Below are 24,798 nucleotides of genomic sequence, written 5' to 3'. Positions count from 1 at the left end.
CCAACTGTAAGCCTTTGTTCCGTAATGTTAAGATTCTAGAGAGAAGTATGCAAAAAACTGTCCGGTAAACTTTGGAGGCATTCTTTATCAGAAAAGCGGGTCAAGATTGTGTTAGTGACACCCCAAGTGCTCTGCCCAATGCAGAGATGGAATTTCTTTCGCACCACGTGTAACCACTTTCTGTGTGCTGTACTCAGATTACTTGCCAAACTGTGCGCGCGCAGGCCTGTGAGTATATATATGCGTATTTTAGGCTTCAATAAACCAGTTGTGAGTAGCGCTTGTGGTGCACGTGTCTTCTTACTGTGTGTCCTGTCCTTTTACGCTAAATAAGATGAATTTTAAGACAGTGTGAAAGTCGAACAAATTAAAATCCTGGGGCTGTTTGTACTAGCAGATGGGCACAACGATATAACGGTAATAAAGCTGAACGCCTACGCCACGCAAGTCACGGGACTGTTCAGGAGAATCGCACTCAAGGGTCGGGGCCTTAAGGAACGAAGCCTCCTGAAACTAATGCAGGCTTATATCACTAGCCGCATATGTTCCGCCACACAATTCCTGAATATCAGATCAGACGAAAAGCAGAAAATAGACGGATTCATCATACGATGCGCGAAGAGGGCTCTGGGACTACCCATCTCGACCTCGACTGAACGCCTGCTCGAAACAGGGGTGCACAACAATTGGACGGAACTAGCAAAAGCTGTGCGCATGGCGCAACTAGAAATATTGAGCAAAACCACCACGGGCACAGCCATCCTCGGCTGGTTGGGACTGCAATCAGAGGAAAAAGCGGCAAAGTGGACATTCCACTAAAGTGTCGCGATTATATAATAATAGTGCCCCCCCCCCCCCCTAAAAACATGCACACTACGTACAACATGGAGAGAAAACAAAAGAGGGCCGAGACGCTCCTAAGGAGACCGGGGAAAATGAAGACGGAGGAGATCGCCTACGTGGACGCGGCTAGCGGGAAGTCAGGAGCGGTGGCGGCTGCAGTCGGCAACGGCCGCTGTGTACCCGCGGCGCCTTGTCCGTTAGAAGCCGAAATGTGGACACAGCTAAAGAAATTGCGATAGCCCTCCCTTGCGTTGGAACGGAAGCCATCATGGTTATTAGTGACAGCAAAACGGCTGTCTGGAACTTTGGAAAAGGAAGGGTCTCGAAGGAGGCAGTCATAAATGAAAAATGAAAAAAAAATAAAGAACAGAAAACTTGAAAGAAGGATTCTAATTATTTGGACCCCCGCGCACGAATCCGTCCCCGGCAACGAGGCGGCGCACAAGCTATCCCGAGCTCTACTTCCGAGCAGCCGTAGAGCCTCGTGATTGCGATGGGATGGACGAGAGGCTGCAAACATATACGGAAAGCTCAGAACACTACACACTGAGCAGAAGGTGCATGCCACAAACGCATCGAATGCGGCGCCTGCAAGATGGGAATTTTCCACGTCCTGTTTGGCTTTTCCACACGCAAGTGGAGGAAAAGGCGGGTGATAAATGCGAAACTTGAGGGGAAAGGGTACTCTGGATCACATAATCTAGCATTAGCTTGATTCCCTGGGCTCCAAGGAAAGCATAAATAGTAGAGAAGCCTGAGAACTGCTACTGCGGAGCCGCCAACCAGCAGCAAGCTATCCGCCTGGCGGCTGAAGCCGCGAAGAAACACTGTTGCTTCGCCTGTTTTTAGTCGCGGAGGCCTCGGATCGACTCCGTCCCATAGGCCTGCGTGCTGGGGACGGGGATTAGGAAGCCTTCTACATCGGTGGAAAAATAAAGTTCTGAACAACAAGTCATCGTTAGTCGTCTTTACTCATGACTATTCAGTCATATGATAAGGTCTAACAGGATAGTTAAGCGGGCGAGTTGGTGATACATCATCCAAAAAACAGCGCGAACAAACGGGGACCAGAGGAAGAAACCACAGGAACAAGTGCTGACTCAACTAAAGTGTAATCTTTTATCGTGTTTAACAGGTATGAAGTTGATGTTTTTTCGGCCCCTAATAAGCTCAATAAAATTTGTTCAGCGGTAGAAAATAAGTCCCGCAATCCTAATAAATCTGTAGCGTCTTGTGCTGTTAAACACGATAAAAGATTTGTGCCGTGCTCCAAAGGGGTAGTTTATAAAATTCCCTTGTCCTGTGGTCAGATATACATTGGGCTAACGGAACGATCTATTAACACACGACTCAGAGAACATCTCAACTCATTAGAATCTAATCGCTCCACTAATCTAGTTGATCATTTCCGTGAGTGTCAATCTTGTTTTCCGTACTTGCATTTTACTGACATTTTGTACAACCACCCCGACCAGTTGACCAGGGAAATCATCGAGGCGTATAATATGGCTAAGAACGAAAGATTATGTGTCCGCAAACCTTCCCTGCTCCTGCGTGACTGCGAGGTTGCATATCTGGATATCACGTGCGTTCTGGTTTTAGTGTTTTATTGTTTCTGTTCCTTATATAAATGTGTTTCCCGCGATTAAACTTTAGTTGAGAGTCAGCGCTTGTTCCTGTGGTTTCTTCCTTTCGTCCCCGTTTTTTCGCGCAGTTTTTTGGATGATAAGGTCTAATTAGTACTAATTAGTGTCTAGTTAGTCATTTGTTAGTACTAATTAGTGTCTAGTTAGTCATTTGTTAGTACTGGTTAGTGACTAGTTAGCCATTAGCACTGGTTAGTGACTAGTTAGCCATTAGCACTGGTTAGTGACTAGTTAGCCATCAGTCATTAGTATTACACCACTGATGAAGCTCGCCGGATGTTATGTAGGAGCTGTGTGACCATGGCTCGGCCACCGCCATAGCGAAAATGCCACTTTTCGGCCAATGTAGCTCTCGCTACAATAAATTACTAAGATCTTTCCTGGGGTGTGTTCCACTTTTGGTTGCATAATGTGATCTTTTTGATTCTTCATACCCGCAAAACCAACCGTGAACATAGCCAGGAGGTGATGGGATGACAACGGTAACACTAGGCAGCTACCTTTGCCGTAACCAATTCCTGCCGTCAGTGAGCAGCACCTTTAGGTTGCGTTCAGACAGACATCAGCAACAATCGCCGTTGACCTCGCTGAGCGACAACCAATGAGGAAAAAAAAAAGTTGCGGGAATCTACCATTCGTAAAATGCAATTACGCCGCTCCGATCAAATCTGGCGCGACGGACGCGACCGATGTGTTAAGCTCTCTACTGTGAGTCATTTGAATAAAAAAAAAAAGCTATTTTATTTATAGTGCATTTCAGTTTGCCTACTGCGATGTGTGCTCGAAAAACCATAAGGCTGACTTAATTTTTGCTGAATTTTATCTTCTACTCAGTACCCGGCACCTCAGTTGCTGCAGCTTTCAGGGAACGGCAATACGCGGCACCGATGCCGCACTTTGAGGGAAAAGCGTTCAATGGCTCATGACTCGCTAGCATGTCCGTCTGTGCGTCTGCCTGATGTGTCCCACTTCTTCGCGGGATTCCACGGAACACCGCGGTATTCCACATGTCAAGCATCATGATGACGTCAGCAGAAATATAAAAATTCTGTCTCCACTGGTAATCGAACCTCCATCCCTCGGATCCCAATCCAAGCGCTTTAACCAACTGCACCACGCCCGGGATTTTTTTTCAGCACTGTATTTATTGTATGCCTTTAAATGCAGGAAAGAGCTGTACGCATTATTTACAAAGTAATCAGCCTGTAGCCAAAAAGTCCAATTGAAACATACACCGCAACACCACACAACTAAAATACGACTTAGCACAACTTCACTAAAACGGTGCCAAGGAAAGACAACACAACAACAATGGCAGCCAGACCGGTCGATAGTTACTATCTTCGTATCTCTCAAATGATGGGCCATATGGCCGACATGAGTACTGGGGGAAACGAGAGGCTCAGCATTCCGATCCAACATACGTGTTTTCCACAGGCTTTGCAGTCCAAGCAGCAAAATCATGTCAAAGGGTTCATGGTCATGTTCGGTGGCCATTGAGTAACGCACACTGTGGGAATTCAAAATAAAGTCTTTCTTCAATGTTCTTTACAGAAAGTCCCAAAATAGTATTGCATCTTTGCTCGCACTAAAACAATGTTCGATGGTTTCAGGTGTATCACATCATCATCATCCTGACTATACCCACTGCAGGGCGGAGGCCTCTCCCATATGCCTCCAATTAACCCGGTCTTGTGCTAGCTACATCCACTCGACCCCCGCGAACTTCTCAACCTCATCCGTCCACCGAATTTTCTGCCGCCCCTTGCTACTCTTTCCTTCCCTTGAAATCCAGTATGTTACCCTAAGCGACCATCGGTTTTCCTCTCTTCGCACTACATGTCCTGCCCATGCCCATTTCTTCTTGATTTCCACTAGAATGTCAATGACTTGAGTTATTTCTCTTACCCGCTCAGCACGTTTCCTATCTCTTAACGTTATCCCTACCATTTTTCGTTCCATAGCCATCTGCGTTGTCCTCAACTTAAGTAAAACCCTCTTTGTTAGCTTCCACGTTTCATCCCCATAGGTAAGTAAAGGTAAGATGCAACTGTTGTATACTCTCGTCTTGAGCGATACCGGTAAGCTGCTAGTCATAATCTGGGAGTGCTTGCCAAATGCGCTTCATCCCAGTCTTATTCTCCTTATTTCCCTTTTATGGTCCGGATCTGAAGTTACGACCTGTCCTAAGTAGACACATTCGCCTACTGCTTCCAGCGCTTCGCTACCTAGCGTAAACTGCTGTTCCTTCCCTAGGCTGTTGATCATTACCGTAGTCTTCTGAATATCGATTTTCACGCCTACCTTTCTAATTTTCCTGTCTAGGTCATCCATCATTATTTGCAGTTCACCCCTGAGTTACTTAGCAAGGTAATGCCATCAGAAAATCGCAGAATACTGAGGTGTTCTCCATCTACCCTTATCCCTACCTGCTCCCATTCCAAGTCTGTGAATGCTTCTTTTAAAGGGCCACTGTCCAGGGAAGGCCCTTTTAAGAAAAGGAGCCCAGTGTTTCGATCAGGTACCGGAGATAGTCTGTGCAAAATTCAACAGCGACACGCGCGCCGCAAAGCATCGAAGATACAATTCAAAGCTCCCTCATGCTCTCCTTTGAGAAGCCAGCTTCACCGCTCCCTGCGCTGGCCCGACGGGCCCCGATAATGACGTACGTATCGGGAACGACGTCCATTGGTCCGTCTAGCTGACTGACGGGAGAAGAATGGGTGTCTACCGCTCGCAGCGCGCTTTTCCCTCGCCACGGCCAGACTGAATCCAGCGGCGCGCGCTCCCTCGACCGTTTTTTTTTTCGCGCTCGCGGAGAGCCACGCCCCACCTCCCGCCAAACGCAGAGGAGGAAGGGGAATTTGTATTGCCGAGGCTAGACGACCTCGGGCAGGAGAGTGAAAAACCTTTGCGAGGGAACGGAAGGAGAGAGGCAGGATAGAATCGGGTGATTGCGGTGGCTGTAACTGCGTTATTAGTTACTCTTTTCAAAAACATTTTGCGGCCTTGCGTTCAAGGGGCGAAGTCTCACACTCACCGGGGAAGAAAATATTTTCGACCGGAGGGTCGACAGTGGGCCTTTAAGCAAGCGGTGAATAGTACTGGGAAGATCGTGTCTCCTTGTCTAACATCTTTTTTTATAAAAATTTTGTATCACATAGCCGACAATTACCAGAAGAAACACAAATATAATTTTTTGTGAAGCCACACTTTAACAGGCATGAAGTTTAGCGAGATCGGCATTTTGCGTACTCTTTTTAACACATTATGCGCCCATACAATTAGAATAGACTGAACGATATAAGGGATGCGGGAACAACATAGATATCAATCATTTGTATAAATTTGTCGTGATAAAGAAAATAAGCACTCATAAGGAAAGCGAACAGCCAGAAAACACACTGAATCGTAAACGTCTTTCATAAAACCAAATAATAAGGGCCGATCAGTAATATTGGAAGAGACCATTTAATTGGGAAGAAGGTCACAAAATTGGTTTGCAGGGATATCTGACAATTGGATGGGAGCTATTATGGAAAAAGAAGAAACGAGTAACTAACTGTCCCACATAAAGATGTGTCAACCTAGTCCACCAGCAGAAACAGGGCTGAATATGTTATCGCGTGGCATTGACTCAAAACTGGAGGACCATATGAACGTTGCTAACGTTCGATCAAAGCTTTGGATGTAATGTCTCGCTCAATCGAGTACATGCAAAACAAATATTTGCGGCCAGAAACATGTTACAGGCCTGTGCTCGACCAAACATTTATAGGCGGTGCGGAACAAAAGTCTGAGCCCGTCCTGTGTGTCTCGCTGTGTCCTTGTCTTTTTAGCGCTATGCACCGATCGAACCATCACCAACTCGCCCACGCTTCCACTCTTGCAAAAGTCTGAGAGTAGCTTTGGAGGGCCAGGACCAGCTCTTTCCAGTAGCGCTCACTAGATTCGAATGCATGAAGGGGAACTCCAAGATATTTAGGGGGAACACGAGTTCATTAAATTCCAGTATAATGAGTCGGCATTGCTTCTCATGAGTCGCACTACAGACCCGAAATTTGAGACATATTCATTTGAGCGCCAGATACAATACCGAACTGCTCAATAGTAGTTATAATTTTGTCAATGCTTGGTTTGTCAGTGCAGAAAAACGCCAAATCATCGGCGTAAGCAAGCACTTTGACTTCATTACTAAACTCAACGTAGCCACGCATATTGTGTTGCAGTACAAACAGAGTGGCTCTAGTAGAATACAAAGGGTAGTGGTGACATGGGACAACCTTTCTTTACGGATGATCGAAATGGCACAGGCTCTGAGAGCTGACCATTAACAATCAAGCGCGTGAACAGTTGTCGTAACAAAGTTGCGCCCATTTAATACAGTTGATCAAACATTGGCACGCTCGAGAAAAAAAAAAACAGGAACGGATGCCGGACACGATCAAATGCCTTCGCAAGGTCAATCTGGAGTAGAGCAAGCTGTTTATAAAATCCAGAGCAAGATTTCAAAATTGTACGTGCAATATGTATGTTATTTTGTATGGAGCGGTCACTCAAGCCACACGTCTCATGAGGGCCAATGAGAACCGCCATCGCGTGTTGTAAACGATTTCATAAAACTTTCGCAAAAAATTTGTAGTCCACATTAACTAGCGTGGTTGGTCTGTAGCCATCCACTGAGAGCAGTTCTTTATCCATGCTCTTTGGAATTCAGACTATGTGATTTCTAGTAAAGTACTGAGGAAGAACCCTTACATATCAGCTTAAAGGGAAGATCTGCAGCAGGACAGGGCTCAGAAAATGTTTAAAAGCTTCATAAAACTCCCTTGGTATGCCATCAGGGCCAGGTGTTTTAGAGAGAGGTAGTTGGTCAATTGCCGGTTCTATTTCTTGCAACGTGAAATGGTTATTAATAACAGCACAGTCATCAACTGATAAATGCTTTATAAGAACTGTGAAGTTAGCTAGTCTGTCAGAATTAGGAGTAGCAGAAGCGTCACTGAACAGTGTAGTGTAATAGCTCACAAATAGATATGATATCACACGTTCTTGTTATAACGGTGCCATTGGACATCATTTCCGGTATTAACTTGGCAGTAGCATGACGGTGCTCGTCAAGTAGAGCTTATCGCGTAGGGGTTTCACAGTGCAAAACATGATTTGTACGAGATGACCTCCGGCACCCTGTATTTTTCAGCGCCCTGTTTTTGTAGGTCACACTTTACACTAGCAATTGCGTCTCAATATACTCCGGGTGCCTCACATTCTAATTCATAGAGGTTATACAAACTCTTATGCAATTTCCTCTCTTGAAATTTCCTGTAAAAAGACCTCACACCCAATATCAGTAGCTATCGCTCGCACCTCCTGTTTTAAAGCTCCCATGCAGCAAATACTGGTATGGCACATGTCAAACAAACTTGCAGTTGTGAGCGTATCCGAAAGGCAAGCACCTGGTCATTTACAAGCAAAGAATTACTTTGAAAATCTCCCACTGCGACCTAAATTTTGAACAATAGGTACTCCCGAGCCGAGCAGCCACCATACACTCTGAAAAAGAAACCGGTACAGTTATACACATAAGATCACAGGAAATCAGCGAGGAGGAAGCATAAATCCTGTCTAGGCGCACGTGGGACTTCCCCTGGATATGCGTGAATAGTGTAGTTGTATGCGACGAGGTATCAATGAGTGCTGAGTAATCGTTAACATGCGACGACACTTCACCACTTCGGTCTCTGTGTCCACCAGTCAAGGCACGATCTTCAGGTGACACACTATGAAAGTCTCCCATTAGCACAACGTTCTTATCACAACCTAGGAGGGTAGCCATGCCTTCGAACATATCGACACACTCAGCTGCACTATTGAACGCATAAATATTGATGTCTCCGTGTCTTCCTGTGGAGCGAAATATCACAGCTTATTAGCCGCCCTTCAAAGTCGGTGTAGTAAAAGAACGCAGAATAAGGGACAGTCTGTCGCAAAATCAAAAGCAACCCGCCGAAAAACCAACAGGATGCATCGCAATACTATATTGTAATCCGACAAAGAGGGCCCTAGTGCCCTCTCTGTATCCTGCTCACTCTCAATCTTGGTTTTCTGGATGGCGACAAAATCAAGCCGCCTGCTGCCGAAAAGTTGGCAGAGTTGCACCTTCTGATGAAACCTAGGGCCTCGCAGATTCAGTGTTGCGAACACCAACTCCGCAGGAGTCGCCATGGTGGCCACACAAGTGGAAAGTAGACTTGCATTTGTCAGTCCGGAGACGGCGATGTCGCCTCCGGACGACTGCGGGAACGCAAACGTTGGCGCTTCCCTTTGTGTTTAGACGTGCGCGGGCGACTGCGATGCTTCACGCTTACCATCTTTACTTGAGTCAGATGCGCAATGTACACGGCGCTTATGAAGATGTTTTTAATAGGAGGAACGGCCTCAGTTACAGGTTCAAAGGCCTGACCTGCAAGCGCTACTTCAGCATTCACTTCAGTGGCTGGAGTAACCGGGTGGCATCTTTGGTAGGATAAGAGCGGGTAGCGGGCTCTCAACCATATTTCGGATTCGGCGTCTCACATCGAGGCAGCGTCTCACGTTCTTATGCTTCCTCCTCGCTTTCCCTTGGAGCAATCCTGGATGATATGCACCTTGATCTAATACACATCTGAGGTGCGTGATACGCCACGTTTTATTTCGAAACCTGACAGGACTGCGGGGAGATTAAAAAAAAACTGCCCACCTGATGGATTTCGTCTTGCCAAGCGCATCTGCCAGTTGTTGAACGACGAGGGGTTCCACTGGATCAGTACTCTGAATGCACACTGACGTCACGTTAGTGGTGGAGGCCAGATGTTCCATAATTTTGGTCGCATCTTCAACACTTTGCTTGTCCAAATTTATCAAGAGCTCAGATATTCTGCGCAAAGAGATTCTGCCTTGCGCCAAGAGCAACGGGCGAGGATTGCTCCAGTTGATGTCGATTCGCGACGAGGCGCCGATCTCTCGAATGGTGTTGAACAGTGTGAACAGGCAGCTGTCTGGCAGCGAGCCGTACAGGTCGAAAGCCAGCTTCTCCAGAGTAGAGTTCACCTGGTAATTCCGGACTTGTATTACTGGACCTCGCAAAAAACGAGGCGTTAACGGCTACACACGGTAATCTGTTTATAACTTTACAACAGAGCAGGTACTAAAAGATCAAATGATGCCATTACGGTCATGCAAAAAAAAAAACAGAGTGTAAAAGCTGTAAAATATAAAGAAAACTTAATACCACATGTTTTCAAATAATATGAAACAGATTATATATATTCCGCAACAAAAGAAAAAAGTCAAAATATACGAAATACATTAAGAATATTTCAGAACTTTAAAAATTGAGGGATGATGCAAAATGTAAAAGGCAACTTGGCGGTGAAAAGCACTCAGTCAGTATCTGTGCTTGTGTCGTTGTTGGCGGCTGGCTTCATATCAAAGACAAAAAAAGGTAACATAACGTAGCAAAACCGTGCTCCCACGAAATGCAACTGCCTCTGTAAGCTATGCAACGAGCAGGTGTGGAGGTCGTCTACTCGCCTCCCAATTATTATCTGTTATCTGCTAAAAGGTTTAACTACATCCTGATATCCCCTGCGTGCGGCCAGACGTATTCAGATCACCTGTGATATAGGGGTCCTCAACTCTGTGCCGGTGCCTTGTAGAGAGAGGTACACCCTCCCAATGTTTTTACCTGATCGTGCGAGCGCCAACCGCCAAGTCAATAAGCCAGCAAAGGCGAACTGTGCGAGCATACCTACGTGCGTACTATCAGCAGTCCAGTACACCTGTCCTCTAAGGCTTTCTGAAGAACAGACCCACTCCCGCTTCTTTGGAGCATCGTTATCGCCTTAATTACCTGAAATTTTTGAACGTTGCCATCATGTTATGTAAAAAAGGGCAAGTGGTAGAACCTGAGCTGAATGAAATGCGAAGTACACACCACACACTGATAGTGCGTACGTATCAGATTTTTTCTTTCTTTTTTTATGGTTCCAGTGACGCTTTCCTGCCACAAAAAAAGAAAACAAAAACAGGCATATTTCACTGCAAGTCCTGCTGATTAGGAACTTCCATCTTGCAAAAGAGTAGCGCAGGAGCCTTGTCAGTGTCTTAACAGAAAAATTTATTGTTTTTCTTAAGCAAGAACATAAAAGCTAGACCTCAATAGCGATCTGTTATCTCGCACTGATAACAAAGCAGACGAATGGCGCCGACAATGTAAAACTCGATAGCAACCACGTCGTTTCGGATTATTTCGCTTATAAATTCACGCCTTTCTGGTCTACAGGAAAAAAGGCAGCCTCGCATTTCCTCTCCTAATCTTTTCTCCCCTGCTTGCACAAAGCCGAAGAGAAACCGATAAGAAACAGAGAAGCAGCTGGCATCGGGTTCAGTTTCGCTACCAGCGTTGCAGAGGAAAGGTGCACCAGACTGTTCATTGTGCGCATGCACGTACTCTCGCCAATTTCACCGCTGCGCTCCATCATACGGTGATATGGACTCGGCACTCGATGGTCGGGCGCTTCTATAAAAAATTTGGGAATGTATACTTTTATCCTACAGGCATGGGAATCAAAACAAATAATATCCGTATTGCTTAAATACCCAAGCACTTCGCCAAGTAACACAAAGAACACGTCTAAAAATGGCCCCCCTACTGATGACTGTATTCCCTAATCTAAAGGTTGCCTTTTTATAACCAGAGGAAGAGATATCTAGGCATTCAATATAAAAACCAGAGACAAAGCTGGGGCACATGACATCCACCATGCAAATGATCACTGTGCACCAACCCTGTGTTCTTCGGAGAGCTGGAATTTTTGAGGCGCACGAAAATGTTTTGTTGTTTTCCCTGTGCTCTTCATGGCCCTTCGTTATTAACGGATTTTAGCAACCGTTCATCAGTATCTTGTTTTATTGACTCTGCTCTTTTTCTTTAACGCTACTCTTGGCCAATTTTGCCGCGTCTTTTTTGTTCTTAATTATTATTTTGCGGCATCACTCCACTCTGTAACTTGCCGTTTTACGCATCCTTCTTAGTACTTTATTACCTTTTATCGTCATTGCTGTGACTACGTGATCGCCCAGGAACCACTCGGCTACAACGTTTCCGATATATACGGTTCGCATCAAAATTATATTTTCATTGATAGTCAGCGCTCGCATCCGTCGTTCTTGGAGGCTGCATTATTTTTTGCAGCGGTATATTTAGTTCCGCAGTAACACGTATTCCGAAAGATCGCTCTTCTACGGCGGGCTACAAGTAGATGCACGGAAACGATTCCGTACACCTACTTGTGATTTTTAGGACTACTGTGTGAAATACTGTACAGAGCTTTTGCCGTCTTAAAAGGAAAAAAAATTGTGGCTTCAAGTTTTTTTTTTCAAGCAAACTTGAGTGAAACCGAACACGATGGTCAGGTAGGCTTTAGAACCGGAAGGCGAAGCGACTGCTTTGAGTGAGTACAACTGAATGTTGCTCCATGTATTGTATCATAGCCCTATTGCTTTACTGTTCAGAACAGAATGATTTGAAATTTCACAAAGAAAGAATTAGCAGTTAGAGTAACTCTCGATATATAAAACGGATGAGTGCAATCACCTGAGGCACCATAACCTAAGCTACTCTTAAGATAAGCATAACCTAGTGTGGAATAATATAACGATTCTATTCCATCCGGAAACTATTCTATTCTATCGCCTTCTCTGCCATTGGCCGGTTAAAATTTCAGCCTGTTCAAATAAAGTTGCGTTGGAGGACGCCACAGGACGTTCACGTAATCGTCACCTCATACACAATTTTGACGTCATCGCCGGGGCAACGGAATAGATTTTGAAATCGCTGTATTATTCCACACCTAGGCTACAATATGCTTTGAGGATTCTGATGTTTAAATATATGTTTGCGTCATTGTCTCAAAGCTATTTAAATGTATGTTGCACGAGGGAAAATGGGGAAAAAGTGGTATCGAACTTATGCTGTCGCTACTTCATGTTTTGTGGACATATTAACAACACCACAGCGAGGCTTCTATTAAGGTAGTTTCTTTTTTTTTAGCCTTAAGGGTGCCATTTTGCTGAAAACCCGGCGTTATTAGCGAAAAACTGACCACGCCACTGGTAGGTTGTAGTGGGCAGGTGATAAAGAAGGACCCTGGGTCGTCTGCGGGTTGTGTCACGCCGCGAGACCACATGGAGAAGCTGAGCTGGCAGTAGCTGCCAACTCGAGCACCCGCTGTTAGCTATAGGGAAGGAACCCGGCGCCCATTGATGTCCCAGTCAGATGAGCTACCCCTGGGTCACTAAGGTACCGTCTTGGTCAAAAGGCCTGAAGCCAAAAAATTTCGTATAGGCCGCGAAAATGAACCGTCAGGCCACCATTAAAGATCAGTCAGCATTTAAAATGCCAGGAAAGGATTTCGTAGCCAATCAAGAAACTCTCATAACAATCCACGGCCCTTTAGCCTTTTATGGCACCTTGACTGCTTCATTTTGCGGCAGAGGCGTAAATTCGCTAGCTAGGAGTTTTGACGAAAACTGCACATTTTTACAGCACGGAAAAATTGGAATTTTATATGTATGCCAGATGCATTATCTTCCGCATAATATGCTATCTTACGAGTGCTTGCAAAAATATATATGTGAGAGATAACAGAGTCATGGAAAAAGGATTGGTGAAAGAACGAGTGGTAGAGTGCAGGCACACGAGCCAGGATACGCAGAGGTGATCTTGAAAAGCTGTCGTGTCGTGTACGTAAAGGTGACGCTTAATCAGTCTCCCTCGAGAGCTGCCTGAATGCATATATACTTTTAGTGTCTGACGCTGTATATTGATCTGATTGTGGTCGTGCCTACGGCCAAGACCCAGAATGGTGACTGGGCTCAAAAGTTTAGTATTTGATTTATATTGAGAAGACATTGCGATCAAATACTACACAAATACTCGTAGCTGGGATCAGGCCTCACATCAGTCTTCATCACATCAAGCGGGATACTCAACAGCAAAAGCTCTGGGATTTCTTTAATCCCGCAGGAATTCGCTTAGGGAACTGTAGTGGAGCGGTGATGTTCTCGCAGCAATGCGGAGGCGTAAGGTGTCCGCCATTTCCGGACATGTCTCAAATGTACTCAGGCATAGGCAGATATAAAGGATACCATTACACATTTTCGTTTTGGCGTTCGATGCAGTATAAAGAGCTGCATGCGCAGCGGACAATCCATCTCCAGAAAATGCTTGTCGCATCGCGAGGTTTTTTTTTTCACCTGAGGTTACACGGGAATGAGCGATCTACGCAGGTGTGTCAACGTCAGAGTTGTCGCTGTTGGAGGATGCTGCCAGGTGAAGATGCTTATGAAAAGGAAAGGGCAGCAGCTGCCACTAGCAGAAGGGGAAAAAGTGCTGGCGCACAACAAGTAAATTCGAGGATTTCAAAGCATCCTTACGCAGTATCAAAGCGAATGAGTGCGGCTTCCAAAGCTAATGCTAGCCTTAGAAGACCGCAGTAGCATCTGCAGTTAATCTCTGCTTTGATTAAACTTCAAATACCTTGAAATGTGAGTTTATTTGGTTTATTAGCTAGTAGTCGGGAAGCCTGATTCTGCCTCCAATCGCGTAAGCATTGCAGCGTATTATCGTCCGGATAATGGGAGTCCAGGAGAAAAGTGTAGGATTCAGTTGGTCTTGCAATCACTGCATGTTTAAAAAAGACTGATATGTACGACTCACTTCCAGTGCCTGGACGAGGGCGCAGATGGAGCTGGCCGAGAGTTCTTCATCCGTAACGTCTAGCACGCGCAGCCGAGAGTCGCACTGAAGCCGGGAAGCTGCATCGATCGAGAACGCCTCGTTCAGGTTGCACGTGTTGATTTTTAGCTTCACCAGGGCACCTGGGCGAGAAGAGACGGAGCAACGTGGCTTGTCTGAGAAGGTGCCGATGTCTGGTGCTGGCGACCAGCATTAGACGGCCAAGGATTCATTAGCGTAAAGAAGCCCTGATTACAAGAAGCAGGGAGTAATGTATCCTACCTATATGTGGTTGCACACACCCCAGAACTAGGAGTTGTTCCAGAATGGGATTTCATTCCCGTACTAACCAAAAATATATGCGAAAGAAACGATAGGCCGAAGTGTTGCTCAGAAAAAATGCAGTTAAACACAGAAATATCTAATTAGATAGGAATCACTAAATATATTGTTAAAAATTTGGTTATTCAGTGCATAAAAATGCCGATAGATAACTCATTGGTAAACTAGAAGGAATAATAAATTCGACAGTCTGTAGACGCGCTCAATGCAGTGATGCGCCACCCGCCGGTTAGACATGTTCATCTGGAAGCGTCAAAGGAGTGTTCTTTGGGTCTGGTCACCATCTGTTATAAAATGTATGCTTGCGTTTCAAGCGGATTATAAACGGAGTGTTCTCAATGCAGTGAAAGCAGTTTCCGCAACACCTTCGCAAAGAAGCAGGTTACGGAATAACTGCCCTGAAGCCTTAGGTGACCAAAATTGTTTTGTCGCATCACAATGATATGATGTGAAAAATGAGTCGGAGAGACTGAGGGCTATCCTGAAGGTCACCACCCATTATCCTCGCAAAAAGGTTTTACCGTGTCATCAAGTGCGCAAGCGACGCAAACAACCCGTATTCGCGCGAGAAAAATAATCAAAGTGCAATAGGAGAAGCGTCACTTGCAAGGACCAGGCTCACACTTCGATATATGAAACGACTGTTGAAATTTATGTTCAGCACGGTAGTATACGTTACGACGCTAGTTGGTTCATGCTCATTGTAATTTAAACGCAGAAAAAAACAGCACATCAAACACTGCAGGATAGCACCCCATCCTGTCTTTCTTGTCTGTTGTGTCGTCTCTTTCGTGGTTCATTACGGTATTCGAGTTTTGCTTACTTCCACACAGTTTTGCCTATAGAAAAAAGCTGCATTTAAATTAAGCAATAATTCTAAATAACCATGTTAACTATATTTGGTGTTTTATGGAAAAGTACCGATACTTAAAACTGCGGAGGTTTTCATACATCATGACGAATACGAGGATAGTTACTGATATGGCTAAAAATAAACAGAAAGAACAGATGTAAGATAAAAACGATGGCAAAAATGATAACAAGAATGAGATTAGGAACAGCACGGGAAGACAGGCAAGCGTATAAGTCATATGCAAAAATATTTTAGAAAACAAATACTGAAATACACCTGGAAACGGAACAAAAGTTTACTTGCTGATAAGAACAACATGGTTTTGCATGTTATTTTGTAATTATAACCGCAATGTCTCGCTATGCTCGAAATAACTAAATTTTACTTTTTCGGTGTGTCTGTTCCCGTACGTACAAGTGCTCCATAAAAATTGTGTTATATTGCAAAGTATTACTCATTATCCATACCTGCCAGGTTCACAGAAAAGGCATTTTAGGAGATCTCATCGGGCCGGGGAGGGGGGGGGGGATGAAGGAGTTACCAGGCATTTACATTGAATGAGTTGTTTTATTTGGTTTAAAAGAGCGGAATTTGGGTGGTTTTTGTTTGAAAACCACTGATGTGCCACATCACTGCTCACTGTTGGGGAATCTTCGATGTGGCAGATGCTGCCCTTTTCAGAAATTCATTTGAGTACTGCCGAGAGTAAGTGTTCGCCCCTGCGACATTTAGCCAAAAGAATGTGACCGAGGATTGTGTCGGACATGGATGATCTGAACTGGGTGCGATTTTGTTTTTACAATACTGAACTGCCTCTCACATTCAGCATTGCTGTGTGGTATTCAGAGGATTCCAAGTATTACGGCTGAGATACGGCTAAATGTCTTTTGTCCACCTGTGCCTTTCAGCTGGGAGATGGCGCTCCACTGTCTGTCAGCACGTTTCTCTTGCAGCACATTTTGGGGAATGTCAAACGCCTGCAGTTTGAGAAATTCCATTTCCACAGAATTCAAAGCTTGGTATTTCGACTCTTGCTGCTTTAGTGGCAGTAAGACCGGAAATCGCTCCAAAAAAAAAAGCACACTCTGAAAGGACATAGTGTCGACGGATTTCAGATCTGCCACTCTAGAATTAATTACAGCATTGTCAACCAAAGGAAAATTGAGGCTAATGTAATCGCAGGCAGCGACCATGTACTTCCGAACAGCTTCATAAAATTGTTCTTGCTCACTTGGCTTGAGTTTCTGAACAATGCGTTTGGCTTCCAGTCCCACCACGACGTCTTCATTATCCTTCTATCCATCTTTGTCATGCTAATCAACTGTAAGTAGGTCCTTGTGTTCCTTTAGAAGGCGTGGCAGCACAAACTTTGAAAGAAGGTCTTCAAGAAGCCCAAAAAGTAAAGATTGCAATGCGTGTATTTGAGGAGCTTGAGACTGCAGCCGACCGTTCAATGCCTCAAAGCCAGGAATGGTGTTATTCAAAAAAAGACAGCTCGATTTGTTGAGGTCCGAGCTCAAACTGAAACAGCCTCTCTTCACGGGTTATGCATGGTGGCCAACTCTAGTCCACCATATCAATGGCCTTGGCCTTTTTCACTGCCACTGGTGCCGCACCTGCTGCCTTCTTTCTCTTCAGTTTTCGCGGCATGTGTTCCAGTTCTGCACTTTGCGCCGACACCACTGGAGTCTTTGGAATTTGGTAGTATGACAGAAATTGCGATCTTGCGGCTTCTTTTTTCACCTCAAAAAGGAAAAAACTCAACAGAGGTCCCCATTAATTCATTAACCTTTTCAGGCATTTCCCAAGCGACAGCCATCGGGTTGGCGCGTGTTTAAGAATTTTTCGGTACTCAACGTTATGCATTTCTTGGAAATGCTTAAGGGAAGCTTTTCTTTTTGCACTTTTTTCCAAATAAAAAAATATCTACGAAAATAAAAACGTTACAAGCTAGCAAAACAGTGAACGCATTGAGGCGCTTTGCAAAGCGAACGCAGAAAAAAAGAAACGGGAAAGAAATCCAGCGAAAAAAAAAAAAGGAAAAGGGGCAAATGGCCAAAGGAGATGTGTGAAAAAATTTCTTTCGGTCTCCACGGCACTTGCAAGCCACGTGCGAGTTCAAGAACGCTGCAGCGGTTTCAAGATGCGTTGGACATAATCTCGGGTCCATAACCTCAGATATTGCTCTCGTAGCAAATGGTTGTACGTTATAAAGCGTGTGCTAAAACATTGATGAGAAAAGCAAACAGGTTGTACAGGTAAAGGCTTTTCCTCTGGCGGGTATATTAGAGCTGAAACATGACGGGAAGACTGGAAGAGGCGTGGGAGCTAGCATACTAGCTTAAAGTAGAGATTAGGTAGAGATTAGAAGCGTAGGTGATAATAGTAGTTCAGTTTTGGCTTTGTAATAGTTTTACATACCCAGATATGCGATCATGATACAGCTACGGTTTTAACTAGCAGCAAACAATACATATTTTAACACCGGCGGTTTCACAATGTAGGAGCAACAGTGTCTTGCGCATTTAGAATGAAACTAACAGGTACTGTTCGCAGCATGTTGTTCGCACGAAAAATATAATCTGGACGGCGTTGTTTCGCACTGGCTCTATGGGAAACTCATTGCACGAAATGGCATGTTTATCAGCGAGACCACCTTCCCAGGACTTCTCGGTTCGCAGCACCCTATCCTCAGCCAGATGCTAGTTGCAAGTGCGCCCTTCTTTAGGGCAATTGATAGGGAAAGGGGACGTCAGCATTCGATAAAGAAGATCGAAAAAGGAACAAAATAAAAGAAGAAAACTGTGCGCACATGGATTCCATCTGCGTTGTTTCCTGTTTGTACCCTATGCACTCCATTTCATTGTTTTCTGTTCTCACTTTTTGGCTGCTTCAGCATATCCGTGAACTACGCGGAGAAATGTACTTGCCTCCTATGAGGGTGGCATAAGCGCGCTGCAGACGCTGGTCGCGCGTGGCACAGTCCAAGAATGCCAGGCTTTCCAGGCAGCTGGTGGGTATCGACAGTTGTGCTGTATCCGTGCCGGTCACACTCGCATATGATGCAGGGCGCAGGGTCAGGACAGCGGCCATAGTTTCGATGTCCTCGGCTAGGATGGTGAAGCAGTGCACCGTGAGAGACTTGAGGCTGCAGCTGGCCATCGCACCCCTCAGCACGGCTGTGGGAGGGCAGCCGTCGTCACTGCCGCTTATCTGTCACCGGAAGGAAGATATTATTGCACTGGATCTATTGGAAAGAGATTTGCCAAAAGCGAGAGAAACAAACGACGCTCTAGTGAAGAAAGATGGTGAACAGAAGAAGATGTGCGAAGGAAGTTCTAGATACAGGAATTCAGCACACGAACAGTGTGTTCTGCGGAAGGAAAATGTAGATACTAGATTTCTTTAGCAAAGCTAAAATACGCTGCACTTTAAACTAAATCCACAATAATTTTCGGCGCTGACTGTCTATGAGTGTTAAAATAGAGCAAAGGCACTCAGAACCGAATTGCGTACTTCAGAGAGCGAATAGGCTGGATTCTGGACGTTACGTCTCAGTCGGCCTTCGAACAACCGTACTTACATATTTGAACAACACAGCTAACAGATGAAGGTGGTACTAAAGTTCCTAGCTTAACCTGCTGAAAAAAAAAAAAGTTTTTTCTAAGGCACGACGAGTCGAAAATTTTCAAGTGCAAATTAATAGCGGTAATGTCAAGATTGCTTAATTAAGTGTGCGTCCACATTATTTGTGCTCGGTTATTTTAATCCAGAATTTTTAATAACCATGACGAACTCGACTGAATCTCGTCTCATTAAGGGAACAGTTTAAAACTGCCGTATTCATATGTTACAAAAAATAAGGCTAATTTTCGTGTAAAATGTTGAAGTGTCGTTTGTGAATATTTAACTCTTTTTTCGGAATTATCTCATATTGATCAAATTTGACGTAGGCTTCATAAACTGCCAGGGTCAGATGGAAACAAGAGCGCGCAATGCGCGTGCGCAAGACAGGTGATAGGCTTACCGACGCCCTTAGGCCTTGCTAAGAAAAGACGTCCGCTTTCATCAATGCCCACATCCTCTCGCAGTCATTCGCCTCGACTTGTGCACGGGTCTAAAAAGTGGCCGATGATTACGGCATTCGGGGAAGTGAAATATAAGCGCAGCTCTTCCGATATTACCGTGATAGCGTTGAACACGCCGTTCTGAAGAAAATCTGTTTTGTCGGTGTCGCCATTGACGCGTGAAACTTTAGAGAGAACATGGATTGCAGACACGGAGAATTCGCCGTGCAACGGAAGATTATACCACCCCTATGTAAATGCTCAAAGCGGAATCTTACAAGTTATCGTACCTGTCTCAATTATCCTGACAAATGACGCAATTTCTTTTAGTGCGCACTACTTGACTTGCAGAATAACTTTTTCGCTATTATTGTGAAGCATCTGTCGGCATCAGACAAATCAAAGCTAACCAATGCGTAACGTTGCAAAAGCATGGTGGCCATGAGTGAACACAGTCTGTCTACCCCTTGACCTTCGAACTTTGACTTTGACATTTATAAAGCAAATTTTGACTTTGAGACAAGAGCTCTCACGTGTTATGGCAATCTTAACTTCTTGGCGTGAGCATCAGAAGAACTTAAAAAGATTTTTAAAGCTGGATCACTTCCATTAATGTGTTTATCACAATTCAACTGAAGTGATGAACAGTTTGGTCGACGAAGTTTTCCAATAGCATTTCATTCCAGAAAATTCAAACACGAGGCCAAGAAAAATATTGTATCCTTAGAAAACCAATGGGTACGCGGCGGCGATCGAATCTGGTACCTTCCGAATGCGAGTCTCGATGTTCTGCCACAAGGACAGCTCTTCAGCTACATTTAGTCTCAGAAAGCTGGTATTGTGGATGGTTCTAGAATAATTTCGACCATGCTGGGTTCCTTAACGTGTTCTGACATCGTTAATACAGCGACGCCTTCTGTTTCACCTCCATCGGAAATGGGCGGCCGTTCCAGGGATCAAACCCGCATCTTCAGGCTTAGTAGTTCAGCGCCCTAACAACAGCGCGTCCGCTGCGGGGCCGGTGTTCCGATGCTAACGCGTTAAAAGTTACGAGTCCTAGGGGCCACATCATGTACAGCCTCGTCCACTTCTAGCTATAACACGGTCACTGCTTTCAAAGCGTCATTGCGTCCGACTCGACCAAGCAATATAGCTTAGTGGCAGGCCATGTGAAGCAACACGCCCAGGTCCTTCTGTGATTGCATCGCTTTGCATCGATATATGCTTACCTCATGCGCAATGTTGCTTTGAAAGCAATGACCGTGTTATAGCTAGAAGTGGACGACCCTGTACATACAGGTTGTCGCTTTTCGAGACTTTAGGAATGGAAAAATAACGGCTGTTTTTTAAGCTTCAAGTATGTTTCCCGATGTACAGCCCTTGTCAAATGTGTAGAGTCCAAGGGGTCTGCTTGCGAGCCTTGTAGTGGTGCTGATTTAGCATTAGGGGAGGCCCTTCCCATTGGAGACGTTAGGACAAAAAGATCTAAACATATTTGTAACACTGGAAAGGCATTACAAGTTGCACGACGTGGCTCAGAAGCACACCCCATGGGCTCTACACGTTTGACAAAGACGGTACATACTTCGTTAAGGGCCCCGTAAACCACCTCTAGAGACGGTGTAAATATATAGATTAGCCAATTATAGTGCCCTTTAGCAGGACCCGGTCATTACGCTTGACGAAATAAAATTTTATGGCATCTTCTAATTTGTTATTGATTAATTATAGAGGCAGGTGTTTGTTGCAACTGTTAGCGTGTTTCCGGCTCTCTGTTCGGACTTAAGTGTGTAGAGTGAGGGACTGCAGAGTCAATAAATATGTTTACCTATTAGTCTTCTTAAAATGATTGAGCTGTAAGGGCGTTAAAAAGGGAATTATGTAGCACGGAAACTCCAATATAGATCACGAACTAGTCGCCCCCCCTTTTTACTTGATGGAGCTGTTTGTTAATGGCACAATTTTTTTCAAGGGGTTCGCATTATGACTGGTACCCCTTTGTTCACCTTGAACCATATAAAGTTAATAGGCGCTCTTCAGATGTGTACTAGTATATTTTAAATGCTTCATGAAGTATCTCTTTGCTTTGGAAGATATTCACCTGTACTGAATATTTGGTTTGGTGCACCACTCACTAGCACTGAGGAACCGCTAGGCGCGCTGCCTCAATGGCAAATGCAGTGAAACTTTTATTTTGATCCAATAAGCGATGGAGTTAACCTGTTGTGCTGTTGAAGTAAATAATGATGATTCCATTTGGAAATTCGGTCTGCAGCATTTGTACGACTCTCTGCACCCCTTTGTGGCCTCCCATAAACCCCAGTCTGCCAGATTGAGAATAGCTCATGTACGCTTCTTGGACTGTTGAAGGTGAGTGCACACCACCCTAAACTCGGTGACATATTTTCCCTGTAACCCATCGTGACGAATAAAATACCGGTGACTGACTTTCCTTGTATGTGCTTGCAACGTGCCCATGCGACTGAGGTACGTACATGAGTAAGTTGGCGTCAGCCCTTTGCCCTTTAACCAACTCTTGGAGGTATACGCACAGGCGTGTCTTGCGAGGCATCAAGCTCATTCATCGATTCCTCATCGCACCCGTGTGCTCTAGTCACCACAGGGTAGGTTTCAGTGTTACCTGCATGGAGTGCGGCGCCCTCGGTGCGAGGCGCTTTACCTCTCCAACATTGTGGACCTCGTAATCTTGCTTTCCTTTGTCTAGTGACAGTTTGGAGCGAATTTTACTGCTCTAGCACCTTCCACATTTAATTACTATATTTTTAATACTAAATAATGAATCCACAAACAAGGCACGCTATTTTGGCTGAATCCGTGATATCATGCATTCCAAAGTACGCTTTCAAGCGTATCTAGAAAGTTTCCCAGGCGCCATCAGTTTCAACGAAATCCAGAGGCCGGTAGGCAGGCATCGCTTTAAAAGCGCGAGTGAAGCGGTTACTTCCCCCGGGCCGTTCGCTCAGATCCCATTCTAGTCGCCTCTGTTGTATCACAAGAAGCGCGCTCCGTACATGACCAGAAAAAGACAAGGGTTTTTTCAATGAGTCGTGATTGTGCAGACGGCACTTGCATTGTCGCCGTGCTACGTCTTCCGCGTGAGTGCCTTTATTATCGCAGTCAGATCGCCTGCTACTACACAGAAGTTTGGTGTTATTTATAGATTTTTTTTGCCTGATTTTAACTGTCATGATTCTCTTATTTAATTTACAGAGTCGTCTCTTATCGCGAACTTCTCGGTCTAGCTTATGGTGTTCTGTTCTGTTGGGTTTAATGGAGCATAAGCAGCTCACGCAATCATGCACCACGTACAGGTTTGTAGGTGGCGTGTACTATTTATTCAACAATTTCTTTAAAACATTTGCTTTCTTGTAAAGCTAAATACGCATAATAGATCAACAAGTCCACTTTCACCTAAAATCAATGATGGATGCAACAAAATGTGCTTATCGTAAAACTGAGTAAAATATTTTTCTCTTTGCGTTTCAAGTCTTGTGTATGAGAATAAAAGGCTGTTAACTGTCCGTTACTCTTCGCATTCTTCACACAGGGGTTTGCTCTCTTCTCTCAACAAAGCGTTGTGTGTCGTGCATGGGAGTGGCTAATGCCAAGACAGCATAATTTCACTTCGATGAAGCGTTCCTGATCACGACATGATTTCAATTCCCCCAAAATTGGCTTTACGAACTTCAGTTTATAGCTCGACTCCCTGCTCCGTAAGCACTGCCATGCTTCCTTTACTTTGTTGTGCACTAGAGTCATGCAGTCTCTGGGCGGCATATTTATGTTCTTGATTTGTTTTGCATGGGCTTGGGCAGCGTAAAAGTCTGCTCTCTCGGTGCTTCCAATGCCCCCCCCCCCCCCCCCCCCCCCCCCCCAAATGTTATGCCTTTGAGCAGTGGCTGTTGATATATTGTGTATGATGCCAAAAGTAGTGGTCCAACTTCGTTTTTGTGATGGAGGGCTATGAGAATACGTAAGGAACCTGTGCAAACAATGTGATGTTTGTGATGTGTTTGTGAAGTTCTCGTTTACTATTTTTCTCATAGCCATAGCAGTGAAACGGGCAGTGTTTTCAGCAGTGAAAACATTTGCACACTGAGGTAGTGTCATCGTTACTTCCTATTTTCATTGTACAGCTGCACAATCAACGTGCTTGGTAGTTTTGGAGCCATCCGGATAAAATTGTGTGCAATTCTCATTTTTCTTTAAGAGCTACAAATTCTTAAAGAATGTGCTCATGTGGTATTTCCTGATTACAAAACTGAGTGTGAAATTGCAAAGAATAGGAATGCTGTAACATGGTGGCAGTGAATCGTGTCTGATCCAATATCAGGGAGGGCATTTAGTATTCCTAGTTCTTGGCATTTATCCTCAAATTCAAGTAACAAGGTTTTGATTGACTGGGGCCTATTGTTGAACACTACTATGGGGGTATACTTAGTGACAATAGGGCAGCATATATGTTTTGGTAAAAAGTGTGTTTTCAGAATATATGAAAATGTAAGCATAGTCCTATGTTCTAGAAATGGTTCGTTTGTGCCTGCTAAAGACTGTTTATAGGTGATAGGGTGATATGCGCCAATCAAAAGACGCAAGCCTCAATTATGCACATGGTCCAAGCGCTTCAGGTATGAAGGTCTTGCTGACCCGTATACTGTACAGCCATAATCCAGGCAAAAGGAAACGACAGAGCGGTAGATGTGCAACAGGTAGGTCTGGTCAGACCCCAGTATTTGTGTGAGAGAACTTTGAGCATATTGTGAGATTTGGAAGCTCTCTGTCTGGGGGGGGTTTATGTGATTGGTTAGTGGGGTTTAACGTCCCAAAGCGACTCAGGCTATGAGAGACGCCGTAGGGGAGGACCCCAGAAATTTCGACCAGCTGGGGTTCTTTAACGTGCGCTGACATCACGCAGCACACGGGCGTCTTGCTTCTCGCCTACATGGAAAAGCGGCCGCCGAGGCCGGAATTCGATCGCACATACTACAATAATCGTAGAAGTAGAGTACAGTAGTCGAGCGCCCCAACCCCTGCACCATACCAGGGGGTGTTTATGTGAGGAAAAAAAAAAAGCTCGTCAAAAGTTACACCTAGAATTTTGTGTTCGTGTTTTACCGCTAGTGTGATTTCATTTAGGTAGTGTGATTTCATTTATAGAACGCCTACAGAATTTTGCGTACAAAACCTGGAACCATTCCTACTGGCCGATGATGTCAACTCTTTTGCATTTCGCCGAATTTGCCTCTC

At 44.8% G+C, this 24,798-nt stretch overlaps 1 protein-coding gene across 2 annotated transcripts in view; it reads right to left on the bottom strand.

Annotated features, from left to right (window-relative positions):
- LOC146187130 (uncharacterized) overlaps positions 1–24,798 on the bottom strand; it is an 80,318-nt gene that overhangs the window by 15,944 nt on the left and 39,576 nt on the right. For both annotated transcript variants that reach the window (XM_084607582.1, XM_084607583.1), the window contains 3 exons: positions 18,394–18,676; positions 14,251–14,411; positions 9,229–9,578 (listed from right to left, as the gene is read on the bottom strand). In XM_084607582.1, the coding sequence (XP_084463708.1) occupies positions 9,229–9,578; positions 14,251–14,411; positions 18,394–18,676 (794 nt within the window). The remainder of the gene's footprint in view (positions 1–9,228; positions 9,579–14,250; positions 14,412–18,393; positions 18,677–24,798) is intronic.

Source organism: Amblyomma maculatum, chromosome 6 (genome assembly GCF_055883805.1).
Source record: "Amblyomma maculatum isolate TAMU_Amacu chromosome 6, ASM5588380v1, whole genome shotgun sequence".
NCBI lineage: Eukaryota > Metazoa > Arthropoda > Arachnida > Ixodida > Ixodidae > Amblyomma > Amblyomma maculatum.
The sequence above is the reverse complement of the archived record's forward strand: the minus strand, read 5'-3'. Positions and strand labels throughout refer to the sequence as shown.